Source organism: Typha latifolia, chromosome 8 (genome assembly GCF_019914945.1).
Source record: "Typha latifolia isolate L0001 chromosome 8, TyphaL0001v2, whole genome shotgun sequence".
Classification (NCBI taxonomy): Eukaryota; Viridiplantae; Streptophyta; class Magnoliopsida; order Poales; family Typhaceae; genus Typha; species Typha latifolia.
Window position 1 is genome coordinate 388,925 of NC_133093.1, and position 18,041 is coordinate 406,965.

The following is an 18,041-nucleotide window of genomic DNA, read 5'->3' on the forward strand; positions in this document are numbered from 1 at the left end:
ACAAAACGCTAAATTGTTTGGCATTTTCTAAAATAACATACACTTTAGTATTTTATCAGAAAAGCTAGAAAATTTTAAAAAGTAAAATCTACTGTCTACATTTTTTTTTGTTGTAATTTTGAGCACAATTGGTTACGAAAATAACTATAGCTCATAGATCATTTTTATATCTTCATAACAATATATTTATAAATAAATTTATGATGCCATAAATTGTTTTCTTTATATTTTATATATATATATATATATATATCTTTATTGTTTGAGGTCTGGTTAAATTATAATTAAAATTATTACATTCTTTTTCTTTCATCTTTGTGATAACATACTATATGTCTAAAATAAATTATTAGTTAAAAAACTATAATATACAAAACTGAGTAATTCATTATTTTAATAAGATGCGAATAGTTCACCGTTTTTAATAATAAAATGCTTAACTATTTAACATTTTATGTGTACCCTTTTTTAAGTAGCGCTGGAATTTTTAATATTTTTTCCTTTTAAAAAACGCTATTAGGATTAATATTTTTAGATTCAAAAGTAGAATGTTTAACGATTTCAACGTTTTATTTAGGATTACAATGAAATAAACTTTTTTTTTGGTATTAAGTGGGTATGATCTTTTTTAATAAATAAAGTTTAAAAGAAGGTTAGTTTGGTCAAAAATTTATGCAATATGCCACATTTCTACGCTTCTGTGGGTCCCTCTTGTGAGGTGACACGTCAAATGGGAACCGTCCTGGAGAAAGTCGTAATTACTGTGTCTTCCGTGGTCAATCACGTACTCCTCCTCCTCGTTCTTACGTCGACGACGGGGCTAAAAGAAATAAACGGAGAATTTAGAGGGGTAATGTGCTAATATGAACGGTGGATTTTGCATTCGTATACAATTTATATGCGGCCGTACTGATGCTTACTGTGTGCTTTCCCCAAGCTTCCGGTCTCCCGATTTGCCAGCTCAGCACCAAGGCCACCTAACTCCTGGTCTCTTTTTCCCGTCGACCGGAGATCACCAACCCACATGATATATATATACTCCCATTTCTATTACATGCACCCTCATTTCATCCACAGTAATGTGATCACCTTTTTAAATTCTGCTCTCATCCGTCCCAAAATTATTATTCACTCCTAACTTCTCCCACTCCTTTGTCACTAATACTATTATTTTGAATTTCTCTACTCCTTAGTGATTCAAATGTGCAGGAAAATAAAAGATAATTTATAAAATAAGTTATAAATTACAATGGATTGAGAGGGTCTTAATATCACATCCTTTGTTTAGCTTTAGAAACTGGAGGTGTAAATATCAATGTTCAATGTAATTATCACGTTCCGTTTTTTTTTTCAGAGAGGGAGGAGAGAGAGAGCATAAAGAACTCCGCCCGAGAGCAAAGTAGCCAAAACCCAGGCCCGACTATAAAAAGGCGCGCCTCCTCATTCCCATTCTCTCTACTCCCATTTCTCCGCGTTGCCATTTAGCCCGCCCGCGTCTAGGGTTTTCTCCAAGAGAAAGGAAGCGAGGAAGCTCAAATCTTCTCGCTAATGGCGGCGTTCTCGATTGCTCTCCGATCCGGGACTCCGGTATTCGATGGATCTCGCGATTGCTTTGCCTCCGATGGAAGAGCTCGAGCTGCGGAGCTGAACAAGGTCCGAATCTTGACCCCGTCTTCTTTCTCTCTCTCTCTCTCTCTTGCTAGAAATGGTTTTAAGATCTCTGTCGGTTCGAAGTTTTTGTTGTCGATTTTGTTGACTTAATCTGTTATCTATGGCGGATATGATTTTGTTAGGTATCTTGCATCAAGAGTTTGACCTCGTCTCGGATTCGATCAAGTGTGTTTGGTTCTGCGCTGTCTTCTCTGGAAGGGTCTTCATCACAGTTGAGTGTTTCTTTCTTTCTCTCTTTTGTTTTCCTACCATTGCTACTGTTTCTTATTTCTTTTTTTCTTTTCTTAATTTTTTTGGGGCAGGATATCGATTGCTAAGAACATCCAACCAATTAAGGCTACAGCTACTCAGGCGCCTCCTGTTATTCCAAGTAAGTTTTTTTTTTTTAAAAAAAATTTATGGGGTTTTGAGGAGATTAAATTTTATATGGTTTTCCTTTGAATTTATTATGCTAATGATCTTTTGGTGCTCTGGTATTACGGTGTAGAATCTTCAAGTGGGGGAAAGACGAAGGTGGGCATAAATGGTGAGTTCCCCCAGTACTTTTAATTTAGACATCTCGGAATTCTTGGTTGTCTTTGTGTGGTTACCTTTGTAGAGAATCTAATTTCTGATAAAGTTAAGAATACAAGTAACATGAATGTTTTAGCTGATATTTTTCCATTGAAGTGACAAGACGAAATGGGATGAGGAAGTAATTTGCATCATGGATCTGGAGGAGTAGCTTTCATTATTGTTAGAGGTTCCTGTTGTTCAATATCAAGTTGAGCTTAATCAAAACTGGAATCAAGTTGAATATGGATCCAATCAGGACAATCCGAGCTTGATTAGATATAAATGTTAAATGCAAAGGTGCTTGGCTGGTTTAGATTGAGCCTGGAATCAAGTTGAATTTGAGCCACCCTTGACCTGCTTGAATTGATTGACGGTGGTTGAGTAAATATGCATTTGTTAATATCCATTCTCGAGTAACTGTTTGATGCAGGACAGAACGGCATCCTTATGTAAGGCTAACAGATTTACAATGTATTAGTAACTTGTTTAGTTTATCTCTTGTGTAGTATACATCCATATATTTCTTTCTATTGGTGCCACTATTTATACATCATAACTCCATTTTAAGATATGATTGATCGCCTTTTAGTTTTAAGGAGCATAATCTATTTCAGGTTTTGGGCGGATTGGTAGGCTCGTTTTGCGCATTGCTACAAGTAGAGATGATATTGAAGTTGTAGCTGTGAATGATCCTTTTATTGATGCCAAGTACATGGTAAGAAAGCAAAATTATCTTTTTAATCCTTTGGTTGCAACCTGGGTGTTACTTGTCTGATTTTATCAATTTTGAGTTCGATATGTTTAGTTACTTCATCTCATATCTTATTTGAACTGTACTGGACCATTTATTTTCAAATCTCCCAGCTGTTTTACTTCCTAAAACATTTTTTCATGCAGTAAGATGATATCTAAAATTAAAATATTATTTTTCCTTTTTTCCCGTGAATATTCTATTTATTGTTAGACCGAGACACCGAGTACAACATGTAAGTGTTAATAGTTTATTGTAATGAAGGAGATTTATGATATTCAACAAAATGTTTTGTAAATTAGAAGTGAATGCTGTGTTAAAACTAGAGGCCCTAACATAATTATATGCTGTTTGAAATATCTTCTGTGTTCTGCCTTATATTCTTTTAGCCCCTATTTGTTTCAGGATTATCTTTTCGCTATTCTAGATTAGGAAACACTATTATAGATTAGAAAAGAAACATCAAATTGTCCCTACTTTAGATTAGAAATACTATTCAAATTATTCCACATATAAACTAAAATACAGTTACCCTTGATTTGACTAAATTTATTTTAAAAATTCTCTCTTTTCTATAACTCACCTATCTCATTGTATACTTACAACAAAATGAGAACACTTTAATTTAAATTTATACGTCAAATCAAAAGGCATTTGAGTCAGTTTTTATTTAAATTTTATCTCAACTTTATGTCAGATCAAGTAATACACAACTTTTCTAGATTATAAGTATATATTAGGATACTCAATTCTAGATTGGAGATACAACAGCAATAAGAATCTAGAATAGCTATTCTGGATGTTCTCTTAATCTCAATGCAAACGAGGCTTTATCTTATTATTTACATTAAAGCCTGGAGGAGTTCTTAAGATGTAAATTCCAGATTGGACAATATATGTTGCAGACCATATCCAACTCAAGTTGACTTGTCACTGATTTTATGCCATGCCTCTCTCGCAGCATATATTAGTAGATATCAAAATATTGTGAATAAGTAGATAAACTGTCACAAACTGTCAATACAGAAAAATTGCAGGTTTTCATCTGGTTCATATAATTCATTCGTAATTCATGTTTCAGCATTGTGGTTTCAAAGTTAGTATTTGGTTTATTTGATGTGGAATTATTTTTGCTCAACTGAGAAAGTTGGAAGAATTAAGTGAGACTTTTCCTTTAAAACATTTATGCCTCTCCTGGTGATATAGTTGACCTCTATTAGATTGGTGATTGGGTGGTCGAGCCTTTTAATTATATGATGAAAATATCAGTAAAAGCATCAATTACTTTATGCTAGCTCTCATTTTTCAAAGATAACAAATTTATAGCTTTTTGTTCTTCTGAGAGGTCCTTTGTTTTCTATTGTATCATAGCATAATCTTGTTTTCTCAGGCATATATGTTCAAATATGATTCTACACATGGATTATTCAAGGGTACACTTAAGGTTGTGGACGAGTCTACTCTAGAGATCAATGGGAAAAAAGTCGCAGTCACAAGCAATAGGTAATACCATTTTTCAGCTAGTTAGTCGCACTTGTAAATTCTTCAAAGAAATGATACATAGTATACATATTCATACACATACTTAGATATTAAAATTCTTTTTTTTTTCTGCATTTCCAAGTCTTATAATATTTGTATACATTCTTCATTCTAATAGTAAAGAAGTTTCATTGATATGCTTGTAAGGATTTATCCCTGTAAGTCTTTTGGAATCTGAACTAATTTTTCAATTTTAAGTAACCAAGTTTGGATATCTTGTAAAGTGCTTTGCTTTTAGGATTACTTACATTTTTGTAAGTAATGTAGAAAACACAGAATGTCTATAGCTTCAAAGCATAAAGAAACTGAACTTATTTCTTATTCAGAGATCCAGCGGAGATCCCTTGGAGTGATCTTGGAGCAGAATATGTCATTGAATCTTCTGGTGTCTTTACAACAATTGATAAAGCATCAGCACACTTGAAGGTCTGCCTTATTTGATGTTTGAGTTGGCAAAATTTCATTCATTCTACAAATCTGTTTTCCTATGCATCTTGATGTCTGATATCTTATTATTTTCCCTATAGGGTGGTGCTAAAAAAGTGGTTATATCAGCTCCGTCAGCTGATGCCCCCATGTTTGTCGTTGGAGTAAATGAGAAGAGTTACTTGCCAACTATGAATGTGGTTTCCAATGCAAGCTGTACTACCAATTGCCTTGCTCCTCTTGCCAAGGTTTGCTTGTATTCTTGAATTTGCTTATTTATTGTCTCTTTCTGGCATCACCATTGCCTCTCGATTGATTTGCAATTTGCATATATAGTACCCTTGCAAATTGTGGGATGCCAGGCTGCACATTTGTCTTCTCTTTTTTATTACCTTAGTAGGGTATAACATTGTAGATATAGATAGATAACCATGTTATGTTCTATAGGTGGTTCATGAGGAGTTTGGTATTCTTGAAGGCCTCATGACAACTGTTCATGCGACCACAGGTATTTTATGTTCTTTTTTTACTTGTTGGAGAACATGACCTACTTCAGAAATGTGCTTGTATGCATTTCGTTCAGTTCATGATTCTTGTTTCTTAAAATGGCGTCTGCTCTCGCTGTTCAGCAACACAAAAGACTGTTGATGGTCCTTCAAGGAAAGATTGGCGTGGGGGGCGTGGTGCTGGTCAAAACATCATACCTAGCTCAACAGGTGCAGCAAAGGTGAGATACAATGATACATGGCACTACTAGGTATTGTTTAATGATTATATTTGTATTGATTAGCTTTACTTCCTTACCTCTCAGGCTGTCGGAAAGGTTCTCCCAGAACTAAATGGCAAGCTTACCGGAATGGCCTTCAGAGTCCCAACTCCTAATGTTTCTGTTGTGGACTTGACTTGCCGGCTGGAGAAAAGCGCATCATATGATGATGTCAAAGCAGCTATCAAGTATGGCACTATCTACTTAATTGTTCGAATAAGATACTAGGTGGTGGGTGGGGGGATCATAGATGATGGCCTTTGCAGCTTTCCCACATTATTTCTCATACTTTTTGTACTGCCCTAATGATCATTATGAATTTCATATTATCATTTGTGGTTATTTTGTTAACTGGGATTTTTTTGTAAACTAATAAGATACAAATTTTCCAGTAACAGTCATTTAATCCATTGATCAAATATCAGGTTTGCATCTGAAGGTCCACTGAAAGGTATACTCGGATACACTGATGAAGATGTCGTTTCCAATGATTTTGTCGGTGATTCAAGGTAACAATAGCTTCATTCTTGTCTTTGGTTTGCTGTCCATTTGGTGAAACTAAAAATAAAAATCTCCCTGTATGCCAGATCAAGCATATTTGATGCCAAGGCCGGTATTGGACTGAGCACTTCTTTCATGAAGCTTGTCTCTTGGTATGACAATGAGTGGGGTTACAGGTTAGAGTTTACTGCTCTCCTACTTTTATAACTACCCTTGTTCTTATAGTCAAATTTGGAACATACACTTACCCCCTCTTCTTTTTTGTTTCAGCAACCGGGTTCTAGACCTTATCGAGCATATGGCCCTGGTGAATTCTCACCACTAAAGAAGCGTGGCTTGGAGCATCGTTCAAGTAGAGTAGATCATAAAGCTGAAATTTTGATGGTGGATGACTTGTTTTATTTTATGATATTTAAAATAAGATGTAGCTAATTCAAAGCGCTACTACCATTTATTTTGTTACTTTGGTCGCTTGGAGGAAGCCTAGAACTGAGTCAGGAAAATAGCTATGGAATTCATAACCGCAGGTGACATTATACCTCGCGGCATCCTGACCAGAAATTTCTTCATGCGGATGCTTTACAAAGTCGTTCTAGTTTCATTATCTTTTCCAACTTGTTGCATCTAAATGTTTATATTACTTCTCTATTTTCACATTGAGCAGCCGTTTCTTTGCACACACTCTCGTCCAGAATACATTATTGTGAATGATTTGACAAATAAAAACTAAGGGTTTTTTCCGTGCAATCGAATTAATTTTTTATCAATTAATTTGATGAAGATCAGATCTAATGGTTAAGATCTTTAAGGGTATAATAGGAATGAAAGATATTACTGGTTCAGCAGGTAATTTTTTTTAGATATGTAATCTTGCATATTATTTTTTAACAATTATATTATTTTAATATTTTATTAAGTAAAAGATATATATCATTAACTAAGAGTAATGTATATATATCAAAATAAAGGGTAATGATATCTTTTATAATTAACTTGATGAAAATTTAATTACATTTTATTTTTTTGATTATTTTTGATTATTTACATATATCTTCTGATAGTTTAAGATTGATTTAAATTAAATTTTAATAGATAGAGATAGAGAATTATATTTAAATTGAAGTTTATCTCTAAATAATCAAATTTAAATTATTTAATGTTAAATAATATCTCTTATAATTAAGGTATAATTATATTTAAGAGAGAAATCTTAACGGAAGAAAAAAAAAATACTTATCAATTACTTTAATGAAGATCTAATAGTTAAGATCTTCAAAGGTATAATAAGAAAATTGAGAAGTTAGGCACACGTAATTAATCTTCTTAATTAATATACTATTTTTCTTACGTAATGTGATTTTGGAATCGGTACCGAGAAACTGGTACCGAGTATGAAAACTGACTATTATAATTATTGAATTAAGATTATAATATTTAAAGGTGCATTGAAGTATTTGCCAAAAACTTATCCACATAGAGCAAGGACAAGATGCCCTTATGGATGAAAAAGAGTCTATAATGAGATAAGGTATGATTATAATATCCATTTTACTTACCTTAAATCAATCCTACTCGACAACTAATTTCTCCTGTCCTCGTCTACGCGTGGCTGCTAAGTGCCACCCGACTCTCGTGCCAGGTGCTGCATTGCCACCCCCTCCCTCGCCCACCGCTCTATTTACGTCAATTAATTCCCTCATCTCCCCCATTCTACCATGCATTTCAGACCTTCTCCTTTCCTTTCCTTTCCTTTCCTTTCCCTGGCCATGGCGTACTCCAACAAGGCAACCATCTCTGCCGTCCTCCCCGTCCTCCTACTGCTCTTCCTCTTCGCTTCTCGTAAGACATGCACCCCAATCTTCCACCTTACTTGCGTTTTGTTGTTATATATATATATATATATAAAGAATTTTTTGTACATTATTGAAACCATCATTTGTTACTTGGCAAACAAAAGAACTGAAAGAAGATAGGTATATAGCACTAACTTGAATGCTACATATATGACTGGAAAAATATTTGCAGAGGTGGCGGTGCCCGGCGTCGAGGCGAGGATTTGTAGGGTGAAGAGTAGCCGTTTCTGGGGGCCGTGCATCTCCGACCGCCACTGTGCCGCGACTTGCATCAAGGAGGGCTTCAGCGCCGGCGACTGCGAGGGTCTCCGGCGCCGCTGCCTGTGCCAGAAACCCTGCTGAAGCTCCGGCTACTCCACTGCTCTAGAGGATGCTATCTATATATAAAAAATAGATCTAGAGAGAGAGAGAGAGTAGCTTATGATCTCATCGTGCTATGTATGTTGCCTATCCTTGTGTTGTTGATAAATAAAAATGCTAGAATGGTTGATGTTTATAAGATGTTTCCTATACTATGATGTTACTCACATGGATGATAAAGAATTAATTGCATTTTATGACAGACATGAACGGAGTGGAGTAACAAGAAACACACACACCTTTCATTTCATTTGCTATCAGGAGGCCATAAGAAGGTCACAAAAATAGATAGGGATATTTTTTCCTTCATTTTATTAGGTTGTGAAATGATAAACGAAGAAAAACTTACAAAAATAATCATGTAAATCATATAATTACTCCACAGATATCTGTAGTACAGTGGTGAGTCTGGGTCTTCTATATCTCCTTAGAAGCAAAGAGGAGCAGACAACACTCAGAGAGGAGAAGGCCATGCAAGCACCAGCCAACCATGGTGGCATTCTAAGTCCTGTGAACGGAAAGAGAACTCCGGCGGCGACTGGAACGGCGACGACGTTGTACGCCATCGCGAAGAAATGGTTCCAACGAATGCGGGCGAAGGTCTTCCGAGAGAGATCAATTGCAGTGATGACATCCTCAAGGTTGTTCCTCACCAGGACGTAGTCTGCGGCTTCGACGGCGATATCGGTGCCTGCGCCGATCGCCATGCCGACGTCAGCCGCAGCGAGGGCCGGAGAGTCGTTGATGCCATCTCCAACCATTGCAACCACGGTGCCATCTTTCTGGAGAGAGCGAATGGCTTCGGCTTTCTCTGCTGGCATCACCTCAGCTCTAACGTCTTCAATTCCGACCTGCAAACTTGCAACAGAGATAACAGTCCATCGATGTAACTTGGTTTTCTGATAACCACATCCAAAGTCAAAATGGCATTACTCTGATGAACAAATGCAACCAAAATAAAAATCCACAAAGATGACTCCTCTTTAGGAAAAAGAGATCATATCTAAAGTTGATAAAAGATGAAGTGCAAAAATATACCAAGTGTTTATTTTAATACTCTAACACTCTCCTTCATTTTTGAGTTCGAGACATTCTAATATATAACTTCAAAGAGTAGAGGTTTTATATTTTAAATTACAGATAGACCTGACGAGATTTATGGCCCCCTGCTTTACTAGCAGCATGTTTAACTTTCTAACTTCTCTAACAGTATAGAAGTGTTGTTTTCAAAACAATGAGGTGGGTTAGAATACTAACCTCCTTGGCAACTGCTTGGGCAGTCCTCCAATTATCCCCTGTTAACATGACTGGATGAATACCCATCATTCTGAGACCCTCTATAACAATAGCTGCTTCTCTTTTCAAGGGATCAGTTATTCCCAGCAATCCAATAAAAGTACCATCAAGCGCCACAAGTATACCAGTTTTTGCATTCAGTTCCATGTCTACCAAGAAACTCTCAGCTTCTGGAGGAATGGCAACACCATTATCATCTAACAAACTCCGGTTACCAACCTGTCGTAAAATTTATGCACAAAGATCAATATATTTTTGAAACAAGCAATAACATATTGATATGATAGATAGCTCATATGACAACTCACCAGAACCGTTTTCCCGTTGATTGAGCACTGAACACCTCTCCCTGGCAATGCAGCAAAGTCGATGACTTCAAGAAGCCACTCTGACATTATTTCTTCTCTAAGTTGTTCTCCGGCATCTTTGGTTGTGGAAAGCTTGCCAAAGAAATGATAATGGAATGAGTAATCCAGGATCGCTCTCGCAAGAGGATGTTCACTGCTTGCCTAAACTACATTGATAGATTGACTAAAGTTACAAGTTTGAGCTTACTATTCACTATATGAAGTAGAAATCGAACTTTTTGATTCACCTCGGCAGATGCAACTATCTTGAGGAAATTTCCTAGCTCCAATCCTGTGAAAACTTTTGCAATTGTCACAGCAGCTTTCCCTTGTGTTAGGGTGCCTGTTTTATCAAAGATCACACAAGTGACACCCTGAGCTCTCTCCAATGCATCTCCTCCTTTTATTAGGACTCCAAGACTCGCACCAACTCCGGTAGCTACCATAACAGCAGTTGGTGTTGCCAAACCAAGGGCACAGGGGCAAGCAATCACGATGACCGATATAGAGAACATGAGAGAGAAAACAAAGCAGTTACTGCTTTCTGTGACCCATGAATCTGGATATCCTCCTATTGATCCGCAAACAAACCTACAAAGGGAAGACCAAAACATGAGAAAACCCAACCACATGTTATGGCTACTATTTGTCTAATTCATGTGAAACATACCATCCCAAGAATGTCAATAAGGACATGGCGATAACAATAGGTACGAAAATGCTAGAAACCTGAATTCAATAAAATAAATCATGATCATCATCGAACTTAGAAGTATGAAAGTAAACATGGATCAGCTTGACAAGAAGAAGAAGTAGTGGATCACAGAAAAATGTCCAAAAATACAAAACAATTATGCATGCTTACATTATCTGCAAATTTCTGAATAGGAGCTTTAGACATCTGAGCCGTCTCAACCAGAGAAATTATCTGATTCAAGACAGTGTCAGACCCCACCTTAGTAGCCTGTATATGAAGGACACCGTGTAAGTTCATAGTACCTCCAATAATGGAAGAAGATACTTCCTTCATGACTGGTATAGATTCACCAGTTATCATGCTTTCATCAACATGGCTTGTACCCCAAACAACAATGCCATCAGAAGGGACTTTCGAACCAGGAAGAACTTTTAAGATATCACCTGATTGGACTAACAGTGCATCTATCTCTTTCTCTACAATATATCTTCCTTCTGCATTCCAAATATTTAAATGGAATTAATTGACAGTTGAATACTGAAGACACCGCAAACTTACTAACGATCACTACCTTGTAACACATTAAGAAACACTAAACATAAGCAGATGTTATATATGCACTGCCCAACTCACAAAATATTAAGGTACTATGCAAAGGTTTCTCAATTTTTAAGAACATATACCTGCATCCTTGACCAGCAAAAGAGCTGTAGCAGGAACCAGTTCTACTAGCCTTTTGATAGACTCTGATGTCTTCCCTTTGGCAAGAACTTCCAAATATTTCCCAAATAACACAACTGTTATTATCATTGCAGTTGTCTCAAAATATATTGGAAGCCAGAACCCAGTAAATGCACTATAGAGAAGAGCACCGACAGAGTAAAAGTACGAAGCAGAAGTCCCCAGAACCACCAGGACATCCATATTAGTAGAGCCATGCCTTAAAGCCTTATAAGCCGCCACATAGAATCTTTTGCCGATAACAAACTGCACGATGGTAACCAGAACCCACTTCACCAAATCAGGCATCGCAAAGGACCCACACCGCATGAAAAAGAAAGAATCTATGGAAGGTTTGCCAGAGCAAAGCATATTTATAAAGAAGACAGGAGCCTGTTGCATTGTAGTCAGAGGGGAAACAATTAGTTAGAGCAAAATATACTCGTGGAACGAAAACATTACATCAAGCATCTTACTCACACTGAGACATAGACTCGAACGGAGAAGCTGAAACATTTCTGAGGCCTCTCGTGCATCATTTGGAGCTACTAGCATACGTGGATTCTGGACATGCGGTTTCAATCTCCCATTGCTCTCCCTCTCAATTGTCTCGACTATCAATCTCAAACCAACAACTTCTGGATCAAAAGTGACTTCTATTTCTGACGGCGCAATCTTTACCTCAAACTGTCTCACACCTTCCACTTCTCCTAGTATTCTTTCTATGACAAGCACATCCATTTCGGTAAGCAATCCAACTACACCTAACAAAACTTTGTTTTCCTCACTGGATTTCAGAAATACAGCATCAAAACCAGCATCCTCAATAGCATGAACAATTTCATCTTTACTGATGACTGATGAATCATACTCAACTTCCCCTAATGAAGTTGCCAGGGCAACAACTGCTCTTTTTACACCAGGTAGTTTCCTCAAAATCCCTTCAACAGAGCTTACACATGCAGCACAAGTCATGCCACTTATCCCGAACTGTGCTGAGAAAGTCATTTGAGATATTGATTGAGTATAACTAGAATCTGGGAGGATCTCTGCTTCAAATCCTACATCTTCTATTGCATTTTTAATGTCTTCTTGCTGTAGGCAGAATACAATTCAGTAACAAGGACCAGCTATATTTTGTAATCATCAAATCTATGAAGAGCATACTAATATTCATTCCATCCTAGTTTCCTATGTGCGTGTTGCTAATTGCACAGCGAATCCTGAAAATTCCGACTTTATCAACAAATAACAAATATTTCAAATGACCCACAAAAAGAATTTACCCGAACCCATGAACTAGAGGGCGAGAAGAGAAGAAGTAAAATAGAAAAGGTGGGACCTTGACGATGCTGGGATCGAAGACGACATGGGCCTTGTTTTGGAGCAGCGAGACCGAGGCCTCGGAGACGCCGATGAGGGAGGTGACGGCGGATTCAACGGCATTCGTGCAAGCCGAGCAGGTCATCCCAGTTATTCTCACCGCGATTCTCCTGTCTCGCTTCTCCTCCTCTTTTCCCTCTCCCTTTTCTTCGTCGTAGGAGTCGAGGAGTCGCATGACCTCGAGGTCGCCAGAATCCTCCATAAGAGAGATAGGCTCCGGCCACCGGCGGCCGGATAATGATGACGTCATCTGGAGGTCTCTACGGCTCGGAGTCGGAGCCATCGAGAGATAGGGAGGCGAAGAGGGAGGGAGGAAGAGAGGGAGAACTAGTAAACAACAAAAGGAGGGAGGGAAAAAAAAATATGGTTTACCGTTTTGCATATTACTACCTGCATTTTATATTTATTTCATAAAGCTTCCTTCTCGACATATTTACAAATAAACTCCTTTCTTAATTAGTATTTCATCAACAACAAAAAAAATTATTTCTCTTTCCCTTTCCCAAGTCCCAACTATTAAACCGAAAAAAAAAATTCAAATTGAGGAGGTCTTCTGCAATAAAACTAAATATAGGTGTCTATATGCACTAATAACATAAAGACAGTCATAACTATTATGCAATAATATAAGAAGTCAAGGAGATGTATATGGTGGCAATTTTGCCCTTCCAAATTATTTTATTATCCTACGTGTTGGAGAGTTCCTTAAGTTATGGTCGGGGGGATTGTCTCCATTTCATTTAATAAAACATTTCTAGGCTTATCTTAGAGATAATTAATCTCATATTACAATTCTAATTTATTAGTTGATTTATACAACATTATTTATATATGAGATAACTAAATAAAATTATATTATTATCCTTAGTAAAAAAAATTAATGATATGAAAACTATTATTAATTATCTCAAAACTTAAATTATATTATATTAATTATAAAAATTAATCCAAGGATAAGAAAATTGGACGAGAGAGAGAGCTAAGAGGGGAAGCCAAGCCATATAATCTAAGATTATAAATGGGCTTAAGGAAAAAAAAAAAAAGGCTTTTCCAAGTTGGATTTTGAGAGCCCGGCCCAATTAAATCTAGATCCCCTATGCTTACTATATTTTTTTTATTAGAAGAAGCGTCGCCGACTTCACCTATTAAACGATACTGTGCCCCAAATCGGCGACGACAATGGCACCGGCACGGCGTCTTCCTCTCCTCTTCCGTCCTCTTCTCCTCTCCAAGAACCTCCTCCCCAACCCTAACCCTAACCCTAAACCTAATCCTTCCTCTCTTCTCCCTCTCCTCCTTTCATCGCCTTCCCCTTCTCCTCCTCATCCTCCTCCTTCTCCTCTGCCTCTCCGTTTCTCCAACTCTCGACTCTTCTCCGCTTCCCCATCCAGTACTCACACTCCTCCTCCTTCCCCTCCTTCTCTTTCTTCCGCACGACAGATGTTCGATTCTTTGATTCTTTGATTGAATCGGTTTTGTAGGTTCGTCGAAGATCGTCCTTGTCGGCTCCGCGGAAGAGTTTGATAATTCGCTCAAAAGGGTCGAGGGTTGGGCGATTCGTTCTTATGAAATCTTGTCCTTTGTGGGTTTTGTTTGGTTTCGTTGTGTCTAAGTGGATTTCTTGATCTGATCGCAGATGAGAAGCTCCCGGCGATCTTTTACTTCACGGCTGCATGGTGTGGCCCTTGTGAGTATGTGAATCCATCAAAGGATTCGCGAAATCTGTTTGTGGAAATGCCATTGAGGAGAATTCGAGATATTTGGGTTTTTATCTAATTGCCCTGCTAATAACGATTTCGTTTGCTTGTCTTGCGTAGGCAGGTTTATATCCCCAGTTATTGAAAAGATGGGCGGCAAATTCCCTCATGTCACCACATATAAGATCGACATTGATCAGGTAAACCTTATGAACTGTTTGTTCCTTGGGACTTTTAAGTAGGGAATGCATCGCTCTTGAAAACTTTTGACGTTGAGAAATAGCGTTGGCACAATTTGTCAAGAGAGTCTTTTGGCTGATGATATGATTACACCATATATAATTTTATTTAAACCCGGAGGTAGGGACATTTAAGTGTTGGGACTATTTCCTTGACTAACATGCCTTGAGAAAAGTATCTTTGTTCAAAATCATTTTCTCTGAGTTGGGTAATATAGCTTGCTCAAGAGAGGAAAAAAACTTCAATGTGTCAGAAATCTTCTCTTATTTGCACTGAACAACTTAAGAAGATGTTAAGTATTCTTTACCTAAGAGTGATATTGTGAGTCTGTCACTGGTTAATGTTTGATAGCGATTTGACTTTATGAATTGTTAGTTAGAAGCATATGCTCAGCCTTATATACATATATTTTCAACTGTCCAGATAAGTCTCATAAAAAAAGAAGTAAAAAACCATTATATTTTTGGAAGTAATATTACTTAAAGAAGGAAGAAAAGGATGAGAAGGTGAAACTGGCAAATTATATAATACTGCCCTTCATTAGCGGCTCTCACAAGAAAGGAAACTACAGGATCTTCAAATCATACATGTCTAGCTTTATATTGTAAAGTTCTGAAAATTACCATCTGATGTTCCTATGCAAATTTGATTAACCATATCATATGGAACTTGTAAAAGTTACCTTCTGAATTATGTTTGTCATAGGTGCATTTGCTACATGAATTCTCATTTTACGATAGTCTAATCTTTGAGGAAAACTTCTATTTGATTGTGATTTGTTTTTACAGGAAGGTCTTGGAAGCATACTAAATAAGTTAAAGATTTACTCCGTGGTATGTCACACCTATACTAATTTTTTTTAGAATGGACAAACTTGTACGTGTAATTACTATCAAAGTTGTTCGCGGAAGATTTGTCCATTGTTTGCATATGCTAGTGAGAATTTTCTTTTTGCTTCTTGCATTTTCTACTGTTACATGTTGTCAGGTTCCAGTGACCACTCAACTAGGCATGGTTCTCTGTCAACCAGTCATCTGTAGTTTGTGGTGAATTTGGACTCGTTCCATTACAGACTAGGTACTGAAAAATATTTGATCCTTTATTTGATTCCATAATGGGCTTGAACCTTACAAGGTAGGTTTCATGAGGTAGCTCATTGTTGTTGACTAAATGATCATAGCTCATAAAGCACCTGGAATTTAGTCAATCAAGTATCGCGGGAGAACTTTAGATCATTGTTTTAATGAATAATGATTTTAATCCATTTGTAAACCAATTTCCTGAAACTTATCTTATACTGAGAGTGTTGACTTGGTAGGTACTTTTCATCCTGTGGGAATCTACAATAGAGTATGCTTCACCTGCCGCATCTTTGACGCCTTTTCCTTCCGCTCTCCAAGAGATAGACTGAGCCTTCTCTATTTACCATCACCGTGCCTTTTGGTGCTCTATCAATCTCTCATCCCATGTTACAGTTCTTAGCAATCGGATGGCCTGTTTCTTTTAAGGGATGGTTTGACCTGGATATTCACTCGTATATGCTGAACTGGTATCTGCTGACCTGGAGCCATGGGTTACTGATGTGTCCTCCTGCTCGCACTGTTTCCTCCTTCCTTTGTCATTGATCACTTTGCCGCCAGCCACACTTCTTCTGCCACATCCCACCACCCTTTTCTCCAACCTTTCTTCACCCATCCTTCACCTTCTGTAAACTAGTAAAAGTTAACAAGACTTTTACTAAGTCTTTGGGTTATGGATCCTTTTCGTATATAGTGCAAACAGCTCAGGTTACAATGCTTAGTCTCCCTGCACTCTCCAATTGTTTAAACACCAGATATTCAGAGCTTTTAGGAGATCTATACACTTTGACAACATTTATATCCATAGGTTTCCCGTCCCTTGATATGACCAAGAGAACATCCAAGTCATATTCAGAGAGTGATTAGTTTTAGATTATAGGAGAAAAAACTCAGAATTTTTTTTCTTATCTCAGGTTATCATTATAGGTCATCCTTCTTTCTCAGGTTATCATTATAGGTCATCCTTCTTTTTCTTTCCATACAAGATTGATCAACATCTTAATATTAAAGTAATTTTTTTTCTTGCTTTAAGCTGGGTGCTTTGAATCTGATTAGGTAACAAGTGAAATGTGATAATTCTATTTATTGTTGGTTTTGCTAGTTTTACCATATATTTGAGATCATCAGTGTGCCCTTTGATCTTAGCCATAGTGTAAATTATATTTTTGTTTTGCTGTGCTCACAATGGTTTATCTACAGCCAACCCTCCATTTCTTTCAAAATGGTCAGAAGTCTACTGAAATAGTTGGGGCTGATGTGCAAAAACTTGAAGCAACAATGGAAAATCTGTACAAGTAAGTTGCTGGCACTACATCTTTGTTGTTTGCATAATTTGATATCATTCCATGCCAAAATTTAATTGGCTTTGAATATATGAAAGATATTTTAAGATTGATTAAGGATGGCCATTATTATAAAATCTGACTTAATTAGAGTTTACAGACTTGCTTGAAAGGAGGAAAAAAAATGTGTTTGTATTAAGAAACTGCATGATATTTCCAACAAACATACAGTTTACAACAATTTAGAATTTAATAATTTTAATGGACTTCTTGAGTTAAAAGATATATGCCGCAACTTCTCACATTGTGTATATATCAAACAGGCTGGACTAGGAGTTGGGTGGAAACAATCAAACAAATGGTTTACTTTTGATATTTCATGGGAAGCTACAGATATCTATGTGGAAAGAATTTCTCCACATCTGCCTTCTTGTCGACCGGCTTTAGCATTGCGGAATTTGTCCTGTGCTGTTACTCTCTGTGTTTTTGTTCCTTCAATAGATTTAGATTTTGCAGCTCTATGATTAGAATAATGTATGCAAGTGAATTAATTGATGACTCATTTGACTCAAGGGAAGCTGATGTTAAGAACTACAGTCAGAAAATAATTATGGGATAATTGATTATGTATTTTGACTATTTCCAAGTAGAACACTGAGGGATCAAGTTATTGTGATGTTATTTTAAGAGTTCTAAGTTGCATCATGCTTTCTACATTTGTGTAATGTGAGGCACTACAGTTATCTCCTATCCAGAAGCTCCAATAGTTTTCTATATATATATATTGGTTTTCTAAAATTAAGTCAGAGTTTGTAGGAATCGCAAAAGAAATGGATCGTTGGGCTGCTACATTACTTTACTTCGGGGAAGATCA

General features: G+C 36.9%; 3 protein-coding genes across 5 annotated transcripts; 2 read left to right on the plus strand and 1 right to left on the minus strand.

Moving 5' to 3' along the window:
• The first annotated feature begins 1,299 nt into the window (after positions 1–1,299).
• Positions 1,300–6,872, plus strand: LOC140793228 (glyceraldehyde-3-phosphate dehydrogenase GAPCP2, chloroplastic). The gene is made up of 14 exons (XM_073144595.1): positions 1,300–1,653; positions 1,794–1,882; positions 1,974–2,041; positions 2,159–2,197; positions 2,841–2,941; positions 4,368–4,480; positions 4,846–4,945; positions 5,047–5,193; positions 5,393–5,453; positions 5,575–5,672; positions 5,757–5,899; positions 6,137–6,220; positions 6,299–6,388; positions 6,483–6,872. Exons 1-14 carry the CDS (start codon positions 1,549–1,551, stop codon positions 6,535–6,537), a joined length of 1,293 nt encoding a protein of 430 aa, XP_073000696.1. The 5' UTR covers positions 1,300–1,548; the 3' UTR covers positions 6,538–6,872.
• A 1,927-nt stretch (positions 6,873–8,799) lies between these two features.
• Positions 8,800–13,151, minus strand: LOC140793672 (cation-transporting ATPase HMA5-like). The gene is made up of 9 exons (XM_073145317.1): positions 12,828–13,151; positions 11,966–12,580; positions 11,449–11,878; positions 10,934–11,259; positions 10,739–10,797; positions 10,317–10,659; positions 10,030–10,230; positions 9,683–9,940; positions 8,800–9,276 (listed from the first exon to the last, which is right to left on the minus strand). Exons 1-9 carry the CDS (start codon positions 13,149–13,151, stop codon positions 8,800–8,802), a joined length of 3,033 nt encoding a protein of 1,010 aa, XP_073001418.1.
• Positions 13,152–13,996: 845 nt separating this feature from the next.
• LOC140794336 (thioredoxin O, mitochondrial-like) lies at positions 13,997–17,854 on the plus strand. Of its 3 annotated transcripts, XR_012110121.1 has the most exons (8): positions 13,997–14,258; positions 14,350–14,415; positions 14,505–14,555; positions 14,686–14,765; positions 15,594–15,638; positions 15,793–15,882; positions 17,085–17,179; positions 17,491–17,854. XR_012110121.1 is itself a non-coding variant. In XM_073146344.1 (7 exons), the coding sequence occupies exons 1-7, from the start codon at positions 14,048–14,050 to the stop codon at positions 17,498–17,500; spliced, it is 558 nt and encodes a 185-aa protein (XP_073002445.1). In that variant the 5' UTR covers positions 13,997–14,047; the 3' UTR covers positions 17,501–17,854. The 3 variants fall into 3 exon arrangements, 2 of the variants coding, with proteins under 2 accessions (XP_073002445.1, XP_073002446.1); XM_073146344.1 differs by lacking the exon at positions 15,793–15,882; XM_073146345.1 differs by lacking the exons at positions 15,793–15,882; positions 17,491–17,854 and having other exon boundaries at positions 17,085–17,183.
• Positions 17,855–18,041: the final 187 nt, after the last annotated feature.